At 37.5% G+C, this 27,942-nt stretch overlaps 2 protein-coding genes across 3 annotated transcripts in view; both read right to left on the bottom strand.

Annotated features, from left to right (window-relative positions):
- Positions 1–17,795, bottom strand: part of bub3 (BUB3 mitotic checkpoint protein) — a 54,798-nt gene extending 37,003 nt beyond the window's left edge. For both annotated transcript variants that reach the window (XM_059947755.1, XM_059947754.1), the window contains exons 1-6: positions 17,646–17,795; positions 14,764–14,958; positions 9,043–9,112; positions 7,835–7,986; positions 3,687–3,845; positions 1,055–1,232 (exon numbers count right to left, since the gene is read on the bottom strand). In XM_059947755.1, coding sequence (XP_059803738.1) covers positions 1,055–1,232; positions 3,687–3,845; positions 7,835–7,986; positions 9,043–9,112; positions 14,764–14,958 — 754 coding nt within the window. In that variant the 5' untranslated portion in view covers positions 17,646–17,795. The remainder of the gene's footprint in view (positions 1–1,054; positions 1,233–3,686; positions 3,846–7,834; positions 7,987–9,042; positions 9,113–14,763; positions 14,959–17,645) is intronic.
- A 3,045-nt stretch (positions 17,796–20,840) lies between these two features.
- On the bottom strand, positions 20,841–22,700 carry hmx2 (H6 family homeobox 2). The gene is made up of 2 exons (XM_059948071.1): positions 22,436–22,700; positions 20,841–21,379 (listed from the first exon to the last, which is right to left on the bottom strand). The coding sequence occupies exons 1-2, from the start codon at positions 22,698–22,700 to the stop codon at positions 20,841–20,843; spliced, it is 804 nt and encodes a 267-aa protein (XP_059804054.1).
- Positions 22,701–27,942: the final 5,242 nt, after the last annotated feature.

Raw genomic sequence — 27,942 nt, forward strand, 5'->3', positions numbered from 1 at the left:
TTTTGTTTAAGCAAAGCACACAAAGCATCAGGGGTAATTTTAAAATGCGCTGCTTTATTATATCTGGATGCATTTTAGCTACTATTCTTTGGAATATTTAATGAAGAATGTAAAATGCTATTCCAATATGCCATCAGCAAATTACTAGCCAAGTTAATTTATTGCATATTATAACAAATTATCTAAGCTTTGAAATCCTCGCAGACCTGGTGTACACAGCAAAATTTGGATACTAAATGGCTACAATTACAATACTATTTAGAAATGATGTTATTTTTAAATTGTTTTTGAAAAAGTATTATTAATTTTTGAACAGGTTTTTGAAAATGCTTCATTTATTTCAATTTGTCTCTGTTACACTTTTATTAATAGTAAAACACATAAATAAGCAACAGGACTCATCCTTTTCCTTATGAATATTCAGAGTTGTGACTAATTCATTAATCTGCTCAAAATTACCAGGGGACGTGAGATAATTTTTTTTTAAGATTATTGTCAATTTGGGCACACTCTTTCAAAAAATTTTGCAACCCCTGCTCTATTGTTTATATTTCACATCCTTGAGATTAAAATGCTTCCAAATAGTTTAGGCATAATTTACCAAAAATTAGCAAATTTCACAAGTCTGGGTCCTTGTGCCTAAATCATTGAGATTTGATACTGCTCATATGGTTAGGAGAATAAATTCAAAAATAAACTGAAAAGTATTAACATTCCAAAACCCACCTTTGATTGCTAGCATTTTGAAGAAAGCACAGCAGATATGGAAAATAACCCAGAAGCTACAAAGCTTTCAGTACACAAGTCAAATCAATTCTGCCATATATCCTTTAATGGGGAAATAAAAAGCTAGATGGGGAACCTAAGCAACAGCAATCAGGCCTAGAACAAATAGAAATCTGCACACAAAATTATTCACATATTGAGACTGAAATGGTATAAAAAATAACTGCTTTTTAAAACTGGCCCCAATTAATCGAAAAGTTGAAATTTGATCCTAAAGTTAGAGGATATACTTTAGTAAAGTTTATAACTTTTTAAAGTTATATCTTACCTGTAGCAAATGTATTATGAACACTGTGGAATGAAATGGCATTGACTGGATAAATTTGTTCAAGGTTGTTCTCTTTCAATCGATGACATTTAAAAGCATACTTCTTCTTCTGTACTTCTGGGTTAGGATCAAGGTACTCAACTGCAACACGTCCTTCAATTGAACTAAGAACATAGCCCTAAAAATGATACACAATGCACAGATTATACAAACTAGACTCAAAGCTTTTCATTAATCAAAAGCTATTTAACCCTCCCAAAATCTTGATTTCAAGAAATTGCAAGAGAATCCATTCATAACTTAGTCTAAATACAAAGGAGTATTAGAAATGCAGGTAACAGATTATACTTACACAGTGTAAATAGAGCAGGATCACTTGAAATTTTGCTCACCTGCCTGCATACAGATCCATTAAAATCATAAGACAAAAAGATATAGTAGAATTAGGCCATATGGCCGATCGGGCCTGCTCTGCCATTTCATCACGGCTAATCCAATTTTCTTCTCAGCCCCAATCTCCAGCCTTCTCCCCTTATACCTTCTTACCCTGACCAATCAAGAATCAGCCTCTGCCGTAAATATACATGAAGACTTGGCCTCCACAGATGCATGTGGCAAAGAATTCCAGATTCATCACCCTCTGGCTAAAGAAATTCCTCCTCATTTCCGTTCTAAAAGGTCACCCCACTATTCTGAAGCTGAGTCCTCTGGTCTTATAGACTCCCACCAGAGGAAATATCCTCTTCACATCCACTCTATCAAGGCCTTTCCTTATTAAATTATTCAATCCTGGAATCATTTTGGTGAACCTCCTTTGAACCCTCCCCAGTTTCAGCACATCCTTTCTACGATAAGGGGCCCTAACTGTTCACAATACTCCTCGTGAAGCCTCACAAGTGATTTATAAAGTTTCAACATTACATCCTTGTTTTTATATTCTAGTCCTCTTGAAATGAATGTTATCATTGCATTTGCCTTCTTCACCACAAACTCAACCTGCTAATTAACCTTTAAGGAATCCTGCACAAGGATTCCCAAGTCCCTTTGCATCTCAGTCTGTGTATTTTCTCTCCATTTAAAAATAGTTAACCCTCTCATTTCTTCTACCAAAGTGCATGACCATACACTTCCAGACATACATTGTTAAACTGAGCCATCATTTGGGTAGCTTTTCTAATCCAACATCAATTAGCTTTCCTCTAATACAGCTTGTGGAAGCAACAACAAAAAAGTCAATATGGCTGTCACCAGATTGGCTACTGACAACTTATAGTTTTCATTCACATTAACGTTAAAAACTATTTTTAAAATTTCACCCTCCTGAGCACCAAGGGGCCTAATGAAATACTTCAACAAATCAAGACTGATTTTTTTTTAACAGAAACAAACCAATTTTGTCAAAGCTCTGGAATAGCAGGTAACAATCATAATTTGGCCAATAAACCACTATTGCCTCCCAAACAATGAAATGAAATTACGAAAATAACCACACTGAAAATGAAATGGATGAAAGAGACACACTAGTACAGGACACAAAACTTTAGAGCGCAATTATGTTGGAATGCATTTGGAAGAAACTATTGAAAAAGCCTTTAAGAGTAACAGTCGATCTTTCATAAAATGCAGAAGCTTGATGAGATAGCCACAGTAAAGGTAAATTATCAGTATCACTAAGGACCTCTGTATGTAACACTGGACTGCACAAAACTTTGCTTATGAAAACACTTCTAAGTTTTGGTTCTATTCACCATACCCCACAGAGAATTAAAGATGGCAAGGGCTTGGAAAAGATGTAGAACCGTACTTTAGTTAGATCGTAGTTGACCGAAGTTTTATGAAAAGTTGCAATCCCAATACAGGAAGGATTTGACAGCTTGAGAGGATGTGTGAATATCTTACAAAGCCTGGAGAATTATAACTAAGGAATCAGTTTGTCTTGTGTGGACTTGTTTACTTTGGATGAAAGGACACTGAAGTGAGAATTACCTTAATGCATAAAACAATGAGAAGCTAGGTAGGGTAAGTAATAGGGATCAATTTCATTTAACAAAGAGACCATTTACTAAAGGACATGAATGAAAATTGATTGTTAGAAATACAGAAGAGTGGGAAAAATTCACTGAAGAGGTGGGCATCTAGAAATCACCTTCAGTAGGGCAGTGGAATCAAAAGTCTTCATCACATTTAAAAAAATGACTGGAAAAACACATGTTCCTACAAACTATGCGACTGAGTGCTGATGTATGATTACCACATCTTAAGCAAGCGATATTAAGATGTACAGCCTCCTGTGTTGTAAATGAGGTTGTTACCAGATTTCAAAGGAAATTTGGTAAGATCAGAAGAGAAAATCAATCCCTTAGAGTAGTACAAAATGTAAAAAAAATTGATTAATTTTAATAGTTTTAATATTATTTGTTTGGGCGAGGTTTTAGCCAGGTAGTAGCATGTTGAGGGAGGAGGAATAAGATGTGTCATTATAAGCAGGTGGATACACTGATCTTAAATGACCAAAATGCTTCTCATCCTTTTCCCAAGAATATTTCAGACATGGAATATTCAGTTTACATTGAACTATAATAAAAGGTTGAACTTAAAGAATACAAATAACACTGTTAAACATGGATATTACCTGCTTATTTGGAAATGCTCTAATACAGCGGGTCTGATACTTGAGACTAGATTCTCTCCTTTGCTGTACGTAGCCCATGTTCCTCAAGTCCCACACCAGTACACGGCGGCCAGCTGTTCCAACAATTAGACGATCACCAGACACAGAAAGAGTGTACACCTAAAATTGAGGGTATGGGGAGAAGGTTAAAAAGCGCAACTATTTTCCCTTATAAGTACATACAGGTAATAGAGATGAAAATGCTTCCACATTTTATGCTAGGTTTTAAGAGCCCAGAAAGAGAGGATAAATCTAGCATCCTCTTTGCCTGATATTGATGGCAACAATCTGAAGCTAATTGGTTTTAGCAAGTCATCCAATAAAAGGATGTAACATATGAAGTAAACTACACTTGATAGATTAAATTTAAGCTTAAAATTACTGCGTGCCATTCACTGAGCATGATAGAAAATATTGTTATTCAGCACACAAAAAATACATCTCTCCTTTAAAGTTCATTCATAAAGTTTTTCAATTAAAACAAATACTTACAAAATACTGAGTGCTTAAAGTGATTGATGGGAGTCTTCAATAAAAGCAAATTGAACACACATCCTTTATGGTTTCACAATGCACTGCTTTTCTGCCACATCAGATAACATTCTTGTAGTTAATTTTCCACTACTTGTTTCATTTGATGCTTTCAAGTGGAAGCATCATTCTTATCACAGGGGACAGTTGTTTTATTGATAATTGATAAAAGTTACCATTTAATTTTCAGGAGAATATTGTGAAACATTTTTTTCTTATTAACCCATAATTTAGATTTCTACCAGGAGATGGCAAAGTTGATGGGACAGTCAAATTCCAGCAAATTTGATTGACTGGGTTGTGGAAGGTCCATGCAGTGGTCAGCAACGCACTTAAGAGAAAACCACGACCAAGTAATAATCAATCCTTACTGTCTTCTCATCAATGCTCAGTCAACCTTATCCTTATACATTTGTCAGAAATCAATACGCATTCATTGTGTAACTATCCAAATATATTTTTAAAAGGCAACAATACACAGCCTCAGTCTTTCACATTACCAATACTGTTACACAATTTGATATCTTCAGTTAAGTTCTGCTTTGTTGCCTTGTAAATCATTAAAGTAGTTTCTGGAGTACTCACAACTGAAATACACTAGGGACAAACTTTCCACTTCAGTTTTCACTTTCAACTTCCTCAAACAAACTTGTATGCAGGAATTCATTTATTTTAGCTAACACCTAGCGTCTCCAAATACCGTCACTAAATACTAGAATACATCACAGGCAAGATTAGCAGGCTAATTAATGAGATGTACATGGGAAAAAAAGATGTGAGAGGGGCAAAGGCATTAAGTTTCAAGTCATTTAGTACCACCTATAAGCAGGTGGTACTAAATGACAGAAACTAAATGATAAACAAATATCTACCATGTTGGTCTAAGATGAACATTCATGAACCTGAATATGCAATTAATCAAAGGAGGAAGAGGAGGAGGAGGAGGAGAAGGAGAAAGCCCTTATCTCTGAGTGGACTTATCGGGACGCCGTCGTGACGGCGTTTTTAAGCAGGCTTTCTTGTTTTTACGAGGCAGAGTTGCTAGCTCGAAACTCAACCCAACACAGATGGAAAGCATGCAAGGGAACCGGCTGGATTCGAACTCGGGAGCCTTTGCTCCAAAGTCACTATGCCACCAGCCAGCAGGGATGATGACGAACAGCAAAAATTTGCAGTGAAAGTTCAGATTCAGTTTCCTGTGTAAAAACAGGAAAATTCAAAAAGAAATAAATTGAAAAAAAAATGACATTTACATGTGCAGAGATAGCAAAAAGAGAACGCAGAATTAAAACCAGTAATCTCATGGACCTTCTGTTGGCTTCAATTTAAAAAAAACAGTAAAGACAAGGACAACAGCAGGGAAGTAACTTGAGGGTTGCTAACAAACATGGAGAAATACTTTGCAAATAGAAAGACCTAATGAAAAACCAAGATAGCAGCTTGAGGAAATTTAAGATTATTTTTATTTGTCACATGTACATCAAATTAAACAGTGAAATGCATGTGGACAGGATACTGTGTATATCCAACACTTCTTCCCTCAGAAATACCCCAGTGCCTTTCTTGCTGTTCCATTTTATTTTGATGTAATAAAAACATTAGGAGGAAGCACTGCCTCCTAAATAGACTGAGTACCTCCTATTTTACTATTCCCAAATAGTCATGTACCTGATAGTGATGAACCACAGTAAACAATTTCTAATTTAATTTTTTTTAATGAAAGCTAAAATCCAGACAATATAGCAGTGAAGTTAACCTCTTCGGACTTCGCAAATATCTACACAGTGAAGATTAGACACTGCATCTTCCCCAAGTCACCTTTTTTCCCCCAGCATGTACAATTGGATCTGAATGCCATTCTTCAGTCTGCATTACTAAATCCAGAGTCAACAGGCCCCAGTTAAAAAAATTTACTAATGCTCAAATTTGTAAGTAGCTTCAAGACCAAAGCCACATCATGCACTGCAGTTAAGCTTCCATACACATCCTGTATTAAGAGTTTTAAAAGTGATTTTGCCGAATTCAAGCTTGCAATTTGTATCAACAGTTTGAATTACATGTATTGCACGTGCATCTTTGAAATACTGGTTGTCAGGTATTTTCCGCATTGCAAGTTTGATATTGCCAACTCCTACGCACTCATAAATCAAATGATAGAACTGATGGGTCATGCAGATTCTGCCAGTCTACTCTGTGAACACATTCATCAGAAATAGTATTACTCAATCAGATAAAAAAACTGATGCCATAATGAATCCCAGTGAACCAATAAACAGTTTCATCGACAATGCCTGTCTGTTCCACTCCATTCTGTCACAGATTCATCACTGGCTCTTGGAACCTAACATGCTATAAATCATACACTCATTCACCACAAGCTATTTTCACTAAACAAAGATATTACTAAAAAAAATTAGGCTAAGAGTAATGGAATAGTTTCATGGTCAGTTAGTAGATATTGCAGCAAATAATGATGTAGTAATAGGGTGCTTAGAGCAGGAGGTTAACTTCTTAACACTATACTATCTCAAGATTTGAAACTTGTCTATTTGAAACTACTAGCAAAAGGTGGAAATTATTTCAAGAGAACTTAAAATGTATTTCTGTGCTGGTATCATTTAAGGGTCTACAATACAAATACCAATCTACTTTTTACATCATATCTTGTATGGAAAAAAATGGAACAAGAAGTAATGCAAAGGGTTATCCTGGTTCCAGTGTTACATTAAAATTTAACATGTATAATAAGATTCTAGTCTACTTGGAAAAAGATTAAATTCTCTAGTCGTCCAGACAAAGGCATTATTCAGCTCATTAAAACACCTAAAAAATGAAGATATGTTAAGTCAAATAAACTTCCTTAGTGCTAAGCGGCACGAACAACCTCATTGCTCTTTGTGTTCCTTTACATCTGCAACATTTTCCCGATGTGTTCAAATTCCCAGTGTTTTATCTCCATATTTAAAATAATTCAACACTAGGAAACAAAACTTTACCCTAATCTAAAACAGATTTCAGTTATCAACTTGGAAGTTTTTACAGATGAAAATGAGAATAGAATCAATTATCCTCATTACTTGAGGCAAAGGCTTGGATCATTTCTAATACACCAAATCAAAGATAACGTCATCGCAAACAAAATTTTACACAGATGCAGGAGCATGTCAATCAGTCCTTCCAGCCAGTCCATTACATCACTCACAATGTCTATTGATCCAGCTACAAGAGTTTTTTGGGTGACAAGAGTTTTAGATTTTTTTTTACCATGCAAAGAGAAATATTTTCTGGTAGAATCTCTGAATAACATTGCTCTCGTTTCAAATCTGTGTTCGGAATACAAAGGACTCAGTTTGTCTAACATACCATCCATTTAGTATTTTAAACACTAACAAGGTCATGAATTTACTTCTGTACAAGGCCAAAAGAGAGACTTACAAATAAATATTCAACTTTCACTTCTAAAGTTAGGCTACAAAACATCACATTTTGAATAACCTGCATTTTTGTTCTTAAAAATACTACAATCTTATATTTGTTTATACGCTGTTAAACATTTATTTTATAACAGCACTGCATACCCTTTCTGGTTGTGCAAATGTTCCAGCATTGCAAGGTGTTCTAGGATCCCACAGCTTGACTGTTTGATCCCAACTTCCAGTGACCATTACGTTCACTTCAGGACAGTACTCAACACAACGAATTGAAGCATCATGGGAACCCACAATAGATTCTATATGAAAGATAAAAATTGACTGAACTGAACATCACATGAAAAAACAGTTTTTGTCCCCGTCACAAACTGTGAGTATTTTATAAGAAAAGCAAACTTTAAAAAAAACTCACCTGTATCACAATGTAAGAACATAAGAACATAACAAATAGGAGCAGGAATAGGCCATCTGGCCCGTCGAGCCTGCTGCACCATTCAATAAGATCATGACTGATCTGGCCATGGACTCATCTCCACCTACCTGCCTTTTCCCCATAATCGTCAATTCCTCTACTATGCAAAAATCTGTCCAACCTGGTCGTAAATATATTTACTGAGGTGGCCTCGACTGGGCAGAGAATTCCACAGATTCACCACTCTCTGGGAAGAGCAGTTCCTCCTCAACTCCGTACTAAATCTACTTCCCCAAATCTTGAGGCCATGCCTCCTAGTTCTAGTCTCACCTACCAGTGGAAACAACTTTCCTGGCTCTATCTTTTCTACATGAATTCCTCCATCGATAATAATTAGGAACTAATACATAATTTTATAGTACTGTAAAGGTATTGGTAGTGTTCTAATCTATCTTTATTTCATTTAATGTTGCTCAGTTAAACAGCAGTTTTTTTCTTTTATACCTTTTTTAATTATTTCCATGAAACTTTAGCTAATTGGGCCAGCCGCTTAACTGGACTAAAATTTACTGGTCTTGATGTGTCCCATTTAACCAGAATCCACAGTACTCACCATCATCTGTGTGAAAAATTTGCCCTTCAGGTCTCTTTTAACATCTCCACTCTCACCCTAAATCTATGAACCCCCCCCCCCCCAATTCCCACCTTTAGACCCCTTTCCTGAGGATTCACTCTTATAAACCAGCTCTGGACTCTGCCCATTGACAGGACATCTTTCCTTCGAAAATGGGGAAACAGCCATTCTCCCATTTTAATTACATTAAAAAATAACCTCAAGAAAAGCAATCTTCCAAAGAACTGCTGTCCCTACATTACTTCGAAAGTGTATTTTATCACATCATGCACCTCCTTAAGCAGCATTTTTTACACAAACATTTCTCACCTTGGTCTGTGTTTAAATCACGCATCTTCAGAGAAAGGTCCAATCCACCACTCCATGCATGAGTTGGATCCTATTTACAGTGAATTAAAAAATAAACAATCATTGAATATTACCCAAATACAAAGCTAAAAACTCCAGGTACTGGAAACCTGAAACAAAAGCAATACTGAAAATTCTTAACAATTCAAACAATATCTGTAATGAGTGGAACAATTAAGGAGAAGTAATGAGAGCAAAGAAACAGTGGACAAATTGAAGTAGTATTTTGTTATGTCTTCACTGTAGAAGACACCAACATGCCAAAATCCAAATGTCAGGAGGGCAAAAGTGAGTATAGTCACTTACCACCAAGGAGGTACATGGAAAGCTGAAAGATTTTGAGAAAGTAACAAGTAGGATAGTTAAAGGAGAGTAGCTAAATATTGTTAATTTAAATTTTCAAAGGCCTTCGACAAGGTGCTGCATATGAGCTGCTTAATAAGATAGGAATCCATTGTGCTACAGAAAAGGTACTAACGTGGAAAGAAGATTGGCTGACTGGCAGAATGCAAATAATGGAAATAAAAGGGGCCTTCTAGATGGCTGCCAGTGACTAGTGGCTTCTGCACGGGTTGGTGATTGGTCTGCTACTTCCACATTATATGTTAATGATCTGCATAACAGAATTGATGGCCTTCTGGCCAAGGTAGTGGATGATGCAAAGAATGGTGGAGGGGAAGGTAGAGTTAAAGAAGCAGGGAGTCTACTGAATGACTTGGACAAGCTAAGAGATTTGGAAAATAAGTGGTAGATAGAATATGGTCGTGCACTCTGAAGTACAAATGTCCTAATGCAGATTCCGTGAAGGTTAATGTGCAATTTGAGTCTGCAGTATGGAAGGCAAATGCAATGTTAGCATTGAGGATTAGAATATAAAAGTGAGGATTTAATACTAAGGCCTTAGAAAGTACTGATCAGACCACATATGGTGTACTGTGAGCAGTTTTGACAGGATATCTAAGGCTATATCCACACTAGATCGGATAATTTTGAAAATGCCTGTTTTGCATAAAAACGATAGGCATCCATACTATGCATTTTTGAAAATATGCATACTGAAACGGAGATTTCGGCGAATCTCCTCCTGCTGCGCATGCGCAGGACACATCTACCAAAAACAAGCAACATGTTTGGTGTTGAATCTTGCTGCAAAAGTACGCGTTTGTGCAGTTACAGACTAGAGAAACAAACGACAGACAGCTGTTGGCTCTCGCGCAGGAAAACTTAAACCAAAAAAAAAAATACTGAAGTGTACGACGGCAACCGACAGGGAGTTCACGGACAGATTGACCCGACTGACAAAGAACATTGAAAAGCTGACTAACTCTGTTGCATTAATAAAGCACCTTGTTAAATGTATAAAACATGTCTGCATCAGTGTTATCTTGTATTTCCATACAATGTTACACATGTAGGCTGTTACACATTTATTGTCAGAGAAGTGCTTGCATAAATAGGTAAACCACCTTCATACGAACAGGGACAGAAAATAGGGCAAAGTGAGTATACTTATTTATTCAGTAAGTTATGGGTCAAAGTATTTGGTGAGTACATTTCTAACTCTTGTGGCTTCAGTCTCCTTGCCGTCTGTTCTGAAATTGTTAGGTTGCGTTCAAGAAAATAATGAAATAGCGCGCTGCCGTCTGATAATGTTTTCAAAAGTCTCCGGTTACCCCGTCCACACTGATCTGTCCGAGCAGCGTTTTCAAAAATACCCACCCTGGAAAGCGTTTCTGAAAAGCTCCGGTTTTGGGGGACGAAAATGCCGTTTTAGTGTGGATGGAGGGTAAAAACAAAAGAGAAAAAGCTTCCGCTACGGATTTATCCGGCGTAGTGTGGATGCAGCCTAAGGAAAGATGTCCTGTCAATGTGCAGAGTCCAGAGCTGGTTTCTAAGAGTGAACCCAGGGATGAAGAGGTATGAGGAATGTTTGATGATCTGGGCCTATACTCACTAGAATTTAAAAGATTGGAGGGGGTTCTCTTTGAAACCCCCTTGAAGAGTTAGGATTTCAGATTGTATACATTCTCTGATATTAAATTGAACTATTGAACCATTGAACCTACTGAATATTGAAAGGTCTAGGTGGTGTGGATGTAAAGGTGTTTACAGAAGTTGGACTCTAGGACTGTAGGGCATAGGCTCATAATAAAAGGATGCTCCTTTAGAACAGAGGAGCAGAAATTTCTTTAGCCAGAGGGTGGTGAATCTGTAGAATTCATTGCCACAGATGGCTGTGGAGGCAAAGTCTTTGGATAAATTTAAAGCAGAGGTTGACAGGTTCTTGATTAGTAAGGATGCTAAAAAGTTACTAGAAGGCAGGAGAATGGGGTTGAGAGGGAGAAATAAATTAGTCATGATCAATTAGTGAAACAAACAATGGTCCAAATGGCCTAATTCTACTTCTATGCCTTATGGTATTGAATGAAAATGAATTAGCATCACTGTTGCAAGAGTGAGATTAACATATCTATAAGCAAAGCACCAAAACATTTGCAGGTGAATAGAACACAAAAACAATACAGTACAAAACAAATGAAAAATATATGCAAAGACCTGGGTGCTAGTCACATGGCAAATTCTTGTTATTCTGATTACATCATATATGCTTACACATAGACAATAGATACCAGAACTGTAAGCAGGTAATTTGGAGCTACAACAAAATTCACATACGAGTCATTCCCGCCTCCCATTCGGAGGCCAGGGTACTAAAATAAAAAATAAAGTACAAAAGATTTCTGAAACGAAACAATCTAAGCCATGAATGATATTGGAAGCAGTAAACCGAATTAGAATGAAGACATCAGAGGTGGAATTTCTGTACTTGAAATACAGAAAAAACGTATATTTAACCAGTAAATGAAAAACAAACTGTAGATGCTGGAAACGTGAAATAATAAACAAAACTGCTAAAAATATTCAACAGGTCACACAGAAGTATTGAAGATTCTTTGACCTGAAATATGAACTGTTTCCATTTCCCCAGATCAGTCTATTTGGAATCTTGATTTTATTTATTTATGTCCTCATTGTAACTCATAATTTCAGAGCAATTTTGTATCTTTCAAAATGTAGTTATTGTTACTACATAGTGAGCACTGAAACCAATTTGCATACAAGTAAATTCTCACAAATGCAAACACGATAACCAGTAAATGTTTTCATATTAAGATACAACTATTGGTCATGATTCTAGAGACAATCCCTAAATGTATAAGAGCTTTTTTATATATATCTATCCAAGAAGGTACAGTCCCAATTAAAGATGCTCATCCAAATACAAGACTCTTATTTTGAATAACTCTTAAAGAACAGTAACAAATCAAGAAAATAGCCAGGCTTTCCTTTATTTATTTGGGACACAATGTCACCTAATTGGGGCAGAAAACTGTTGCTGAACAGTTTCTAACTGGCATCAGACGATTGCATTACGTGGTCGATAGACACTACACCATACTTAGAGTGAACAATTTTTTTTATTATTAGTTTTTTTTATACATTTTCTACATTGCTACAGATAAAAAAAAACCCAGATCAAAATGAAGAACATTGATACAGTGCAAAAATAAACATACAATAATAATATGGTACAAAAAAAGATAATTGAGAAAGCACCCAAATTGAAGACATGTAAAATTAGTATCCTCTCCAAGCCCCGCAACAAAAAAAAGAACTCCAGACCAACCACAACACAATATAGAGAAGATAAATCAGGACAGTCAAACCCCCAAAACTGTAAATACACTTAGCAACAGAAGATATTAATGCCTACTACCAAAAAAAAAGGAGCTGAAAGCAAGGGACCGGGAAAAAAAACCTTAGTTAAGAGGAAGGTTATGAAAGTACTCAATAAAAGGTCCCCAGACCTTATGGAATTTTATATCCAAATTAAGAACTGAATAATGAATTTTTTCAAGGTCTAAGCAGGCCATAATATCGTTAAGCCATTGAGCATGCATGGGCGGGGCAACATCTCTCCATCTAAAGAGGATTAAACGTCTTGCCAGGAGAGAAGCAAAAGATAATATTCGACACTTAGTCGAACTCAGACGTAAATCTGTCTCACCCCAGAAACTGAACAAAGCAATAAAAGGGTTAGGTTCTAGGTGGTGATTCAGAATATATGATAACGTTATGAAGACATCTTTCCAAAATTTCTCCAAGCTAGGACAAAACCAGTACATATGAATGAGAGAGGCCTCGCCCCTTTTGCATTTATCACAAAGCGGACTAATGTTAGGGTAAAATCGAGATAATTTAATTTATACATATGGGCTCTACGAACAATCTTAAACTGTAAAAGGCAATGGCGAGCACAAAGAGAGGTTGAATTAACCGATTTCAGAATCGAGTCCAAAGTCTCATCAGATAAACAGGTATTTAAATCCTGCTCCCATGCCATTTTAATTTTATCCACAGGGGCACGTCGTAAGGCTGCTAATTTATCACGAATAAACGCTATTAAACCTTTACCTAGTGGATTAATAGAAAGAAATAAATCCATAACATTTTTCTCAGGCATTTCAGGGAAGTTAGGAATTAAAGGATTAATAAAGTGTCTAATTTGGAGATATCTGAAAAAATGAGCATTGGGCAGATTGAACTTAGAGAGCTGTTGAAAAGAAGCGAAGCGATTATCAATAAAAAGATCTTCAAAATGTCTAATGCCTTCCTATACCAATCATGGAATGCTGAATCATAGGTAGGTAGGAAAAAAAAAGTGATTATGTAAGATAGGGCTAGAAAAGGAAAAACCACGGAAACCATAAAATTTCCTAAACTGAGCCCATATATACAAAGTGTGTCTAACAAGAGGATTAACTATTAATCTGGACAAACTGCTAGGGAGTACAGAGCCAAGAAGTGCAGAGATAGATAAATCTTTAGTGGAGCTCAACTCCATTGCCACCCAATTAGGGCACTCGGGTTGGCCATGGAAAAAAGACCAAAAGGTAGCACAAAGTATATGAACAATTTTTAAATAGCATCAGTTGCATCCACTTAATCAAGAGAACGATGAATTTCTTCATCGATAACTATTAAGAACTAATACCCAGCTTTACAGTACTGCAGTAGTATTAACAGTGTTCCAATTTCTGTATTTCATTTAAATATATAACTTATTACTCAGTTAAATGGCAGTTTGCCTTTTTTATACTTTTTAAACTATGTCCATGAAACTTCAACTAATTGGTGCACCAGCTTAATTGGCCCAAAAAGGTACTGTGTCCCAATTAACCAGAATCCTCTGTGTGTGCATGTGTGTGTATATATATATATATATATATACACACACACACAAAACTGTAGACTTTTGGAATCCTGAAACATAAGCATTGTATAAGCTAGAACTTGAGCGTATACCTCAAAGCTTGAAACGGTGCCTTTAAAAGGAATTAAAAATGAAGATGGAAAATAACAGACTCGGAGTCAACAATCAAAAGTCATGACATAAAAAAGAATTAAAAATAGATCAAAAGAAAATTAAAATTATTTGACAGCATATGTGAGTTTATTTACAAACATTACACAAAATATTACCACAAGCCAATTCATTAAAATAATGAACTTTTTGTTATCACATGACTTCAATATTAACTTTGAAGAGGACACGTTTCCTTTTACTCAAAACTAATCTGTTGATCACAATTTAATAGCAAAGTGAAAATAATCCCTTACATGAAAAGCACAGTCCAGGACAGCCGCTGAATGTTGATACTTTAGGCGCATATTATTCGACGTGATATCATACAAACGGACAGTACAGTCCCAGGATGATACCAAGAGGAACTGAGATGTGTTTGGGCTGAACTTGATAGCTGATATTCCATCCTCAGGACATTGGTTTAGCTTGAATTCATTTGAGCCAGTCATCTGAAAACAAAACAACATAATTCAATACAATCCTTATTAAAATTTGACAAATTAAAAAAGACAATTATTACACCGACCAAAACAAATTACTACTTTACTGTATTAATTATTATTGATGCCACAACAAGCAAGGTAAGACACAGGAAGGAAGCAGTTAAATGTGTGACTAAAGAGCTGGTGTAGGACAGCTTCAAGTATATAGATGACTACCAGAGCAGGAAGGGCCCATGCATGGACAGGCTGCACTTAAAGTGGAAGTGAACCAATATCCTGCTGGGAAGATGTTCTACTGCTCTTGGAAGGGTATAAACTAACAGAAAGAGGATGGGATACAAAGTAGCCGAAGGAGAAGTTGGCACTAAAATAAATATTAAAATAAGCAAGTTCGAAGAAAGGATGGGTAGGAGTTTGACAGGGAGTGAAGAAAGTATGCAACTTTTATTTTAACGTAAAAAGCCTGACAGGTAAGGCAGAGGAACCCAGGGCATGATTTGGTACTTGGGACTGGGATACTCTACCTATTATGAAAAACATGGTTGAGGGAGGGGTAGGTCTGGCAGCTCAGTGTCCTTGATACCATACTACAGGCATAATAAAAGTGGAGGAAAGAGAAGAAGGGATTTGCACTTTTAATTAGGGTCAGTTTTTATTACATCACAGCTGTACTTTGGGTGTTCTTTGGTTGTCATCCAGTGAAGCTATCAAAGCGAAACTTAGAAATGAGATGATCACTTTGATGGGATTGTGAAATAGCCCTTCCCCCAAGGTTTTTGCATATTGACTGGATTTGCCAGGGCGAAAAAGGCTTGGATGGTGTAATATCTGTTAGATGTGCCCAGGATATTTTTCTCAAACAAGATGTAGTCGGTGCTACCAGAGGGGGCAACACTGGACCGCCTAATGGGAAACTAATATGGGCAAGTGACTGAGATAAGAGTGGGGGGAGTACTATAGGAACAATGATCACAATTCTTAGTTTTAAAATAATCATGGAAAAATTTCAAAATTTGTCCTTTTCTAATTGACAGCAGGCTCACCACACCATAAAATTAGATCATATGGGATCTAGGATGAGCAAGCCAATTGGTGGAAGGATTCACAGCATGGTAGTGAAGGGTTGTGTTTTTGAGGCCAGTGACCACAGGAATTGGCGCTACACAAATAACCTCACTCTCAATGTCAGCAAGACCAAGGAACTGATTATCGACCAGGACGAAACTGGAGTCTCATCAGCCAGTCATCATTGGGAGATCTGAGGTGAAGAGGCTCTTGAACCAGAGGTGATTAACTTCATTTGCTCCATCACTGAACTGTTCCCTATGGACTCACTTTCAAGGACTACTCATCTCATGGTCTCCAATATTTATTGCTTTTTTTGTACTTGTCCACCCTATTGTGGGCAGTCTCTTTCAATGATTCTATTATGGTTCTTGGATTTACTGAGTATGCCCACAAAAAAATGAATCCCAGGGTTATTATTGTGATAGCTATGAATTTTCTAATAAATTTGCTTTAAATTTTGCATCCAGTTTCTTGCCATCTATATTGATCCTCAGAATGAGACTGTAGTTTGCATGGTTTTGCCAATCACAAGAAGATTGATGACATTGTGTACCCAAGATTAAAATGGGATCTGGATCAATAGGTGAAGTGAACTAAAGAACAGCAGAGAATTTAACTCAGACAAGTATAAGAGATTGTACTTGGGCAAGTTTAAACCAGGTCCTTACACAATAAACAATACCCATGAGTACAGATATATAGTTCCTTGAAAATGAAGGCAAAATTTGGCACACTTGTCTTTGTCAGTCAGGACATCAAGCACAGGATTAGGACACATGTAACAGCCCAAATCTTTTATGAGACTACATTCAGCTGTGTATGCAGTTCTAGTTCCTCAGCTGTAGAATAAGTACTGTTGTTACCAGGACCAGATTGTTCGAGTTATAAGGAGAGGATTGACTTCTTTCCCCTGGAGCCTTGGTGGCCAAGGGTTAACGTTATAAAATCATGACAAGCGTAGATAAGCTGAATGGTCTTAGACTGTTCCCAGTATAGTGATATCAAAGACTAGAGAACACAGATACAAGATAAGGTAATTAATTAAATAGGGGCCCAAGGGAAACGTTACCCACACACAAAGTGGTAGATATATAGAATGAACTGCCAATGGAAGCTGGAGAGGTGGGTACAATTATAATACTTAAAATATTCACATAGGTAAATGGATCACAAAGGATTGGAAAATATGGGTAAAAAAAAGAAATGGGAGTAACGGACAAGACGGGCCGAAGGAACAACTGTGCTGTTTAACTCTATGACTCAAAAGCCAGCCAATGGCTGGAACACTAGGAGCAATAACAATTCAATAAAACCTGACCCAATGCTATTATTATGCAAAATAAAATCACGCAATGTTACAAGAATGAAGACTGTTGTCAAATCTATATTTGTTAAAGGTTTCGCCGAACGCCAAACCGTGAGGGCGCCCGTTAAAGACCAAACGTTTATCGGGAAAGTGGCATCAGATAGTAAAACCAGAGGCCCGACACCCACAGACGCGACGCGGCCCGCCTCGGCCTTGCGGCCTACACCAGCTCCAGAGACATTAACTGTGCATGAGAACTTCCCCAACACCGCCGCCGTACCGAGGGTATATTAGTCTCACTCTATGCCCATTAACCTACCTCACTGCTCCCTTCTCGTTAACCTCCCCTTTGAATTTATAACTGAAATCCGGAGCGTTGCCGTTCCAGCCGCCGCTGATCTCGTGTGTCGCCGCCACTCGCAACCCTCTCTTCCGATTGGCCAGTTTGAAGTCGGACCGCTTTGACGCGCCCCACGTCGGTTTGGGAGTAAGGATGTGACGCACACGGCGAGCTGTTCACGTGACATGTTAGTACCGCGCAGGTTTATCCCTCACCTGCAAAATCTCAACTTCGGCTTGAGCAAATGAGCTTGCAAATAAAGGAGAGCGTTGCATTTAAAGACTTCTTTATAAGAGAAAGTTGTGTAAAGGAAAATCTATTAAGAATGCAGTTTGGTGCAAGAATGTCACTTTATAATTTGCCTCTTTTAGAGGGTTAAATTACTCTGGAAGTTTAGCACTTGTAGATCTTTAACACTAATGCAAGTATTTAAAGCTCATAAATATTACCATAATTTCGAATTCGCTTGTGGAGGAAGTAATCCTCCCAGTTTTAAAGAAATTGCAGCAGGGTGGTGAATGCACGGATAATATGGACGGTATCAGTAGGGTAAAGTAATTAAAACGTAACATAAATGTATTATGGATGAAAGTTACCTGAGTAGGTTCTTATCAAGGGTTATCTACATATATAATATTGTGTCCATTTTTAACCAAGATGTTATTCAAACCTACCTTTACACAATGTAATTCCCAAGTACTTTCACGGTACTTTATAGAATGGAATGGTCATAATTTCATTTAGTCTATAACACATGTCCTTTAATTTAACATGTTTTATTTGCTCTCAGTAATGAATATAAGCATTTGTACGATTTTCTGTAAATTCTATAAATTAAGTATTTTCTGTAAAATGATTTTGAAGTTACTTTCAAATCACCATAATTATGTTTGCTTGTCCCCTCACGCACTTGCCGCCTATAATGCACGTAGTACGTTACAAAATAATAATACTACTGGGATGGCAAGATGCAATCTGTAAAAAATCCTTTTCCATATTGCATCGAGAGTTCAACTCCAATATAAGCTCATTTATAGATTACATCAGTGGTCCATAAATCTACAGTGTTAAAGTAAACTGAATAATAATCAGCAAATAGAAAGCATAACGTTCTCCTGTGATGTTTTCTTGATACAGCTCTGCACGCGAACATTCGGCCCCTCGTGTCTGTGTCGATTTTCAAACTACTTTGTCATTCTTTCCCCGATACCCGTGCAAATTATTATCCATTAAAGGTGCTTCCGAATTTCAATTTTAAGTAAATATTACTACATTTAAATATAATTTATATAGTTAAATGGTATTGTGTGCTATAGCCTTGAATGCCTTTCTGAAAATTTGATGCGTGGTCGTAAAAACCTGAAAAATATGTTCTAATATTCTAACAGGATAGCAAATTGCTACTCAGTGCTGCGCAATTACGCAACATACAGTTGGAAGTTCATATTTACCTGTTGGGTCAAGATAAGACAGGCATAGGGTATTCGCGATGAAGACAAACATTCAACAGAACAAAAGTACAACACCGTAAACGCATTTTGATCAAAACGCTTTTGGAAATATACATTCGGCGTCCAGTTCAGTGCAGCTCCTGCACTGTAGAGCATCCTTTGTAGTTTATCCAAAATATTTTGAGCCTGTTTGATTTATGTGGCTGAAATATATTTCAATGAACGGCAGACAGGAGACGCGAATTTTCGATGTTTTTTTTTAAAATGATCGTGCATTTTAATTTCACCGATTGTCGATAGCATTGATCTTTCTTAATTGGAAGATTGGAATTCTTAAAGTAAATGTAAACTTACCAAAATTAAAATGGAATGTGACCGTTAAAAAAAGCATATTATGCTCAGACACGGGACAATCTGCAGATGCTAGAAATCCAAAGCAACACACAAGTGTTGTTGGAGGAACTCAGCAGGTCGGGCAGCATCTGCGGAAATATGTAAACAGTCGATGTTTCGAGCCAAGACCCTTCATCAGGACCGGAAAGGAAGGATATATAGAAATAACTCTTTATGATACTGGGCAGGGTTCCTAATTATTTGCTGTATCAAAACGAGGCGTACCTTTCGTGAACTGTTCTAAAACATATCTGGAACTTTTTTTAAGAGATGTTTTATGTTGTTTTACTTCGATGTGACGTCGACCACTGGCTTTAGTGCAAATAGTCACTTCAAAAATTCAGGTTTTGAATTTTCCAATTATATATCAGTCAGTTGAAGTAAATAATGAAATGGGATTACCATCGTTGCAACTACATTGCGCCAAAATATAACTCTATAGATTAAGAATTACTTTTAATTAATTTTTGCCCAACATGTTCTCTGAAAATGCCAACCTAAATTTATTTCTCCTATTAAAGGCACTAGATTTAAGACATTGCAAAACATTTTGAATGTCCTTAATTACGTTTATTAACTTTCTGTAAAGCTAATAACGTAATTAATTTAATAATAAGTTAAGAGATTCTGAACTGCTATGCATGAGCATGTTTTGCACAGAACTCTTCATGATCAGGTAAGGTACCGCACTCATCGAATTTTGCTTGATAAAAGTTTCGGTAGCATTACACGCAAAACTGTTCTTACATTTATATGTCATGGGTTCAATTTGTTAATTTACCTCAGGAACAAAGTATCCTTAATAGATGTTTAACGGGCCATGTGCACCTTATAAATGGTGGTTTTCGTAGTGCAAATAAAATAGCGGTCAAAGATTCTTGAAAGAAAACCATCAGCATTTGCGTTATTCCTTCTCAGGTTTTGTTCTCTGCTAAACTCGCTTGCCATGTGAGCAATTTCTGTGATGAAAAAAAAGAACCCTAGCACGAATTTCGAGCAAAACCTTCAAACCAGACGTATATTTTGTGATTTCCTACTACCTGTTAAGAAATATTTCGATAATGAATGCAATGCTTCGTATCCTTCGATTTTTATGTGACCATTTTAGCGTCATCTTCACTAATAGAAAATACCGGTAGTTATCAAATAAGAAACTGCAACTTAATCCATATATACACTGTATATTTAATACAATTTATAGAGAAGCACATTGTCTTTATAATTATGCAAGTGATTGCATATAAGAAAGATATATTTTAACAGATACGGATATTATATAAATATACAATTTAATTGTTAAACAATTATAAAGAGACGTGGACAGAAAATGTCAGTATTCAATTTTGTTGTAGAGATTGTAGAAGGGAAGAGCTGTAACGTTGCTGCCCGGATAGTACAAAGGAGCTGGGAACGCAATTGATCTGGGGACTGGGACCCTCAACAGGGAGTTGTCTCTGAAAACTAGAGGCATTCCTACAAGAGTCTGCGCTGACGCGTGAGCCATATTAGCTGCCTCAAGTTCTGCTGAGAGCTGCCGCTTCCACTTATTCCTACGGTTCTGGAACCAGGTTTTGACTTGGGTCTCTGTGAGCTGAAGGCTGGTGGCGAGGCAAGCCCTTTCCGAGCTGCTCAGGTAACGTTTCATGTCGAACGTGGATTCCAGTTGGTAGACTTGGCTCCTGGAGAAAACCGTGCGTGTCTTCTTTTTGGCCGGATTCCCCTGTCTGTCCGCCTCCCTCTGTCTGTCTGAGGGTGTCTGCAAGCAAGTTTTCTCCTTTTCTTCCTTGTAAATCTGACCATCTTGCGTAAGGTACTGCTGCCTCCTCTCAGCGTTTTCCTGCCCAGAATTGCCAACTCCTTTAGAATTACCTAAAATGCAAAACAATGAAACATTTTTTTCAGATATTCTTTCACTGGTCTTTGCAGTAATCATATTTCCACTACTTTTACAAATTAAAATAAAACTCTTGCTGTATGCACTCCAAAATAACGGAACGACATACAGCATTTACGTTTATTAGTCTCTTCGTCTGAATGAAGACGAAGCACTGACATTAAATATAATTGAAACCAATATCGGGTGACGCAAGACAGCAAGCTGAACGGAATTTAGCATATTGTCGTGCTAAGAAACAGCCAGCGTCTCTGAACAATCATCCACAGGCCAACATACTGCAAATTGTTCTACAGCGATACGCAGCTTTTTAATCAGCCTCACCTGTACGCGCAACATAAACTGTCATAATTTTGCTGTAAGCGGCTGGTGAATCCCATTGTTCATACTTAGTAAACCCTTAATGAAAGATGAAGAAGAAACGTATTCCTCAATCTGTGCAGTAATTTAAGTTGATGAAAATAAATAATCATGTAAGTACGTCGTGAGACCATTGTGGTGTGAACGAAGTCAAGAGCCAGGCTGCTGCCGTTGTGTGATAGCCAGGGTTCTGTCACAACGCATCTACCACAGCCAAGTCCTTGAATTCTTTTTTAAATCAAGCTCTGATATGAATGTATAAAATACCAAATGTCATGCTTCAAAAATCAATCGCATGGATGCCCCCTCTACCCGCTACAAAATATGTGGCTATTGCTCTTTACATGAATTTAATACACCTTCCTTGACGACATTAATTCAAAGTGTCAGCGTCTGCGAATGCTCTAATGATGTTTTCATTATTTTTGTTTGGTTTTATAAAAAGACAATAAAATATTGGTTTAATCGTGGGTATTATCGTATTAAGACCACTATGAGTTACCCCACGGCCCCTATGTATAAAACAAAATGAAAACAACCCTAAACGCTTCAATTTAAATACAATATTGGAAGCTGGTAATATTTTCTCTAATAAAATTATTCTATAAATAATATCCAAAAAATAAAGGATAATAGTGCAGGATAAATAGGAAACATTTGGCTGTACTTACTCACACACGTGTAGCTGATAGTCTGGTGCCTGCGACAGGGCTCTCCCGGGCCAGAGTCAGAACAGAAGCAGTCCAGATCTTTGTATCCTTCCTCGGTTAACTCTTCGTCCGAGGAATCGGACAAACATCGCTGCCTGGCATTTACTTTAGCATTGTCTTTGCAACCTGTGCGTTCTTCCTTCGACGAGGTCCCAAGTATGGACTGGATGGTGAAGCTGGAGATCGGGGCTGAGGAACACTTTGTAATGTCGTCTTTGTTGCTCATTCTGCGTGCATAAAAAAGAACAGAAACTTAATTGCCTCACAGTCGCTTGAAGAAGTCTTAGTGGACGTATATTCTTCTGGCTTTGTTCTGCGGTCGCTTTCCCTGAGCATGCACGGGCTGAATGCATTCTCTGTGTCCCGTAAACCTGTATTGATCTCCTGCCTAGTCGCTGGCGTTGGCTGATTTGCATGTAGGTTTGAGTTGCAGCCAATCAAAAACAGCAGTCGGTGCCGGAAATTTTGAACTTTACACAAGCTAAGGGATGATTAGGTTAACCGAAGTATCTGATTGATTGTTGATGTTTGTAACATTATATACATATTCTTACTTTGGAGGAATATGATGCAGCACAGTGTGACAATAGATATGGCCCAATAGGCGCACGTGGTGACACAAATGCGTCGAGTTGTTTTATGTTTTAATGAACGATAGGCTGCGGTATAGCTCACTTGACTATGTGACTGTCTTCCTAAATATTAAATAGTTCCTGCTCAGTGAGATCAGGAAATGGGGCCGTTAATAACTACAGAGTTTATAAAAGTAGTCAAATTAAGTCGATAACGTGGGATAGGCACAAATCAAAACAATTATAAAATGTTTATGCCAAAAATGTAAAATAATATAATAAAAATAATTTATATTGCAGTCTTTCTTCCGATTATATTGTCGAGGATATGGAACTTAGGAGAATTCTTCGTTCCATCTGTCAGATCTCTATGGGTGTGCTTTAGTTTTTACAGTGTGGTTTTGAAAATTCGTGACCCGAGCAGCACAAAGCTATGAATGGAGCAGCCTAGTGATATCAACAAATGCTGCTTCAGCGGCGGAACTGATTTATAAAAATGTTTAGTTCTGAAACAAAATGCATGTTCAGTGGCAGTTAATTTTATTGGGAGTGTTGGGGGATACCTGGGGCCTTCCAAGATCATCAGTGCATATTCAGCAGAAGAATAAAGCCATTAAATATCTCGAATTTGGTTTTGCTTCAGGTTACGGATAGCTGCAGCCTGAATGGTAGTTTGGATTAACTCTAGTCGCTGGTCTGCAGAAGATTGAACGGTTTTGTTGGGCTTAATCTAGGACTAAACCTTAATTGATTTTGGATGGCGACTATTTTTGGTTGTATGTAGTGTTGACTTCAAAAGAAAAAATATTCAATACTCAGTATTTTTCTTCAATACAAGGTTGGCTAACCATTCTTATTTAACAAGACCAGATTTAGAGACAAATGCAATAATATTCGTTGGAATGGAAAATGGTTTAAAATCGATCACCGTGGGGAATTTGTGGAGAGATGTGTTTACTGAACTTTACCAAGTCTGCGTGATGACCAGGGAGTGGTAGTGCGCAATCTGTGCTATGGAAATCGGTGGCAGCAAGTCGCACTGGATGTCAAAGATTAAGATTTGGAAGGTTGCCCCCCTCCCCTCCCCTCCCCTCCCTTCCGTTTGTGGTGTTTGGCACATGAGTTGGAATAGCACCCGAGACTGAATGGATGAAGCTGATCTTAGTTTTAAATTGACTAAATATCTAAGGTTAAGTGCTGCTGGATGGGTCATGTACCAAGTACAGCAACTACATAGGATGCTCATTTCTTGGCGTCAGGCATAATGGCGACACCAGGAGAGATGCAACACGAGATCACTGCAGACGTTCAGCCAATTATTGATATGACAGGAATTGAACTAAGATAAACAACTTAGTAAACGTAATTGATGTCAGTAGTTTTAAACTTTGCATTGGTATTCAATCGGACTGTGATTACCAGTGACCAGATACTGTTACCTGACTTTCCTATTGGAATGGGCAAAATTGAATAATTTATGTCAAATGAACCCTCTTTTATCCTTAAATCGATTGCTAATATGCAACTGAATTATAGCCTTTAAACCGTTTCGTTTTTGTATCCTTTCTATCAGCGATAAATAGAAACTGATTGGATTTACTTTTTTGGAAGAGAAGTTCCATTAAAGCATTTTGAAAATACGTTTGAAAGTAACGTAGCAGATTTAACCAGCTGCACCTCCTCACTCATCCAATGTTTTGTCTGGAGTTGTGCCCTGTGTATGCCTACTGCATTTTATGATGTTCTGTATGCAGGGATACAACATTGACCCGTGTACAGAAGAAAATGCACACGATGTACAGTTTTTAATATATATATATCACATTTAAGATCATTCTTAACCCAATTTCTCTTCATTGTGGCGGCACCAAATATTACTGATATTTTCCAACAATGCAATGTACGGTTGTAATCCGAGACACTGAATGTCTCTACGGTTTGTATATAAACTATTAGCAGCAATCTAAAGGCAAGCTGAGTAACATACGATATATTTAGCGTCCATTGGACCGACAGTTAGTGAATAAATTAATCAGTTCCTTGATCAATGACAAACCTCGAACATCGCTGCTAGATTAGTTGAAGTAGACGTACCATTAAGAAATGAATTAATTTATGACTGTCTAATTGAATAGAGGGTTTAATTAAGGAACTAGCCAGTTAACCAGTTGATCGAAGTAAAGCGCACCTAGCCAGTCTTCATGAGATACTGCTGGCGAGCTATTAAAATAAGGCATGAGCACGTGACCAGACAGAATGAATAGGACATGTCAATTTGTTAAGTAATTAAAGTATCAGGTTAATAAACGAAACTGAAAATCCTATGTTATGAACATGAATTCACCTCAATTCTCCTCAAACCATCACGTCTGTGATGCAACTGTCAGTTTCAGGTTCGCTATGATGTTAGTAGGTTATTGAAGATTAGCAACATTCATCCCATCTATTACCTGATTACTCAGTAAAGAAGTCTTGAGCCAAAGTATATTTTACTCATATGATTTTATGATAACCCACCCCGCTTCCATCCCCTTGATCAACTACAGACTTTTGTTGACCATTTTTATTGTATATCTCATAAATATGAACAGTTGCAAAACAAAAGCATCTTGATTCTCAAATACAGGTCGATTGACATATATAAGGCCTTGTAACAACCTCGTCTTTTTTATATTAATTGAAATACAGTTGTTATTAGAGTTAGTTTTAAATAAGATCGCTTATTCCCCTATTAAGTGCATCAGATTAAATGTCACTTCTGCTAATACTTTTCGTCTAAAATGCTTTCCGCGGCAAAGCTGAATCGATCTTATTGGAGTTCGACTGCGTTTACTTGCTTATTTTGCTGGCTCTGAAAGCTCTCGATGGAAGGGGCCGGTTAATTGATTGATTGGCAGGGGCTGCGCTCTTGTCCTGCTCCGGGAGGCAGGTGTGAGCGTCCTGCTCCGTTCTACCACATTAACCTTTTCATGCTTTCACAGGGTCGCGACACATTACAAATGGTCAGCTTTAATCATAGTGTCAGCTCGTTAACGTGGCGCGCCCCTGCAAAAGGCGCTGGATGATCAGTCTTCATTCTCCTCTTAGTCAGGCGCTGGGGCTAGCGCCAGCCTGTAGCCACAAAAAGAAGCAATAGCGGCTTCAGAAAGTTACAAACTGGACGCAATTAGCCTACTTGATCTAACGTAGGCACTAAACAGGGATATGGTGCAACTTGTTGGGGGATCACGTCAGGTACCAGCATTTCATTTAATCCATTTGGGATATTCGAATAGTGTAATTTGTAAAGCAAAATCAAATTATTTCGCTAAATATATTGTTGCACCCAATTTGATCCCGCTGACTACTCATTACTTCAAATTTTTAAAGTCAGTTAATCATTACCCATTGTGGTAATGTTGGTCAAATTAAAGATGTACGTGCACAGAGTATAATTCCTAGTGGCTGAGGTTCTTCTTTAGTTACCCAGCAAAAATCCAGATTCGCCGGACATATGTGCACAGGAGCAAACATTTTGCTGTGTGATGTATTGCCGACAGCCAAGCAGGACACTGCGTTTGAATAGTGTTTGGAGGCAATAAAGATAAGGCGTGAAATCTACATTGACGTATTAAATAGGCACATTTTGCGAGCCTTAACTGTTTAAGAGACTGTTAAATGCCCGCATCTGCTCGAAAAGAACTCTTAAAATTATATTATAATAAAACCTGTTCGTTCTAAGACCTCTGCTGTTCTCAATAACGTAGATCACGTCTGTAGATTTGAGGGGATAGCTGGTATTTTCTTTTGTAAGCCAGTCGGAAAAAACGTACCTCGGATAAATCTGGTCTGTAATCACTGCCAGTGTATCATGCCTGTTAATGCTTTATAAGCACAGATTGTGAAAGCGCAGAAAATGGAAGCATTCTTCCCCCCCCCCCACCCCATCTCAAAAAAAAGTATAGAAAATGTCAGGCGCGCATTGTCTCTAATGAAAATTGATCTTGAGTAGGTTTATGCTGCTCGAAAATAGCCTCCTGACCGCCTATAATATTGCGAAGGTTCCACCTGCAGTGACAGATGAAGTCATAAACAAGTTTGATCTGCGAATCAAGCTTCGATAAATATTAAACACAGTCCTTTACACGTGTGTATTATGATGTATGGCGCGTCGAACTTTAAAATAAGGAAATTACCGAAGAAAATGATATCAATAAATTTTCTAAGTATAAACGTTGATTATGTTTCGATTTTCATTCAAAAGCTTGCTGTTTCTGGTACAAATGACATCTCACAACGGGCTGCAAAAAGGCTCCCTATTCCACGGGAGCCTGGAGGTGTACAATTTATGTAATCGGGGCTGGAAAATGAATTGTGTAATTTATTGGAAAACAGAAGTCATCAAGATTAGATCAGCATAGCCTATCAAAGGGCTACAATCCATCAAGTTCCAATTAACAACCTAAGACGCGTAAACCATAGAGCGTTAATGGGTTTCCAATCTACTGGACTGATAGACTCATCAATTCCTCGGGGATGAATTAAGAAAATCGACCGCCCCGTAGCGTGCAGTGTCATTCCTTTCTGCAACTATATGTCAAATTAAAAACACAATTAAAATTTAAACTGTTTCAATCAGAGGTGCCCTGCAACCTATGTTTCACTTAATAGAACTTTGATGAAAATCTGATGGTTACACTCCATCATTGAGGCGAATGGGACTCAGAGGTGCAAAGGATTCTTTAAACTGCATTTCTAAAAAATAATAGACCCGGGTGATGTACTGTAGTGCTCACGTTTAAACCAGGTAGACCAAGGTAACAGTTACCAACCGAGTCGTATGTACTTAGAATCTGCTGTTTATTATAACGGGTGATGAAGTTGTTTTGTTGACTAAAATGCCGGAGCCGTTACAAA

Source organism: Hypanus sabinus, chromosome 22, assembly GCF_030144855.1.
Source record: "Hypanus sabinus isolate sHypSab1 chromosome 22, sHypSab1.hap1, whole genome shotgun sequence".
Classification (NCBI taxonomy): domain Eukaryota; kingdom Metazoa; phylum Chordata; class Chondrichthyes; order Myliobatiformes; family Dasyatidae; genus Hypanus; species Hypanus sabinus.

Coding starts and splice junctions, on each gene's coding strand:
- hmx2 (XM_059948071.1), bottom strand. CDS start 22,700: ATGAGCAACAAAGACGACATTACAAAGTGTTCCTCAGCCCCGATCTCC. Junction 21,380..22,435: donor TATCAGCTACACGTGTGTGA/GTAAGTACAGCC, acceptor TTTGCATTTTAG/GTAATTCTAAAGGAGTTGGC.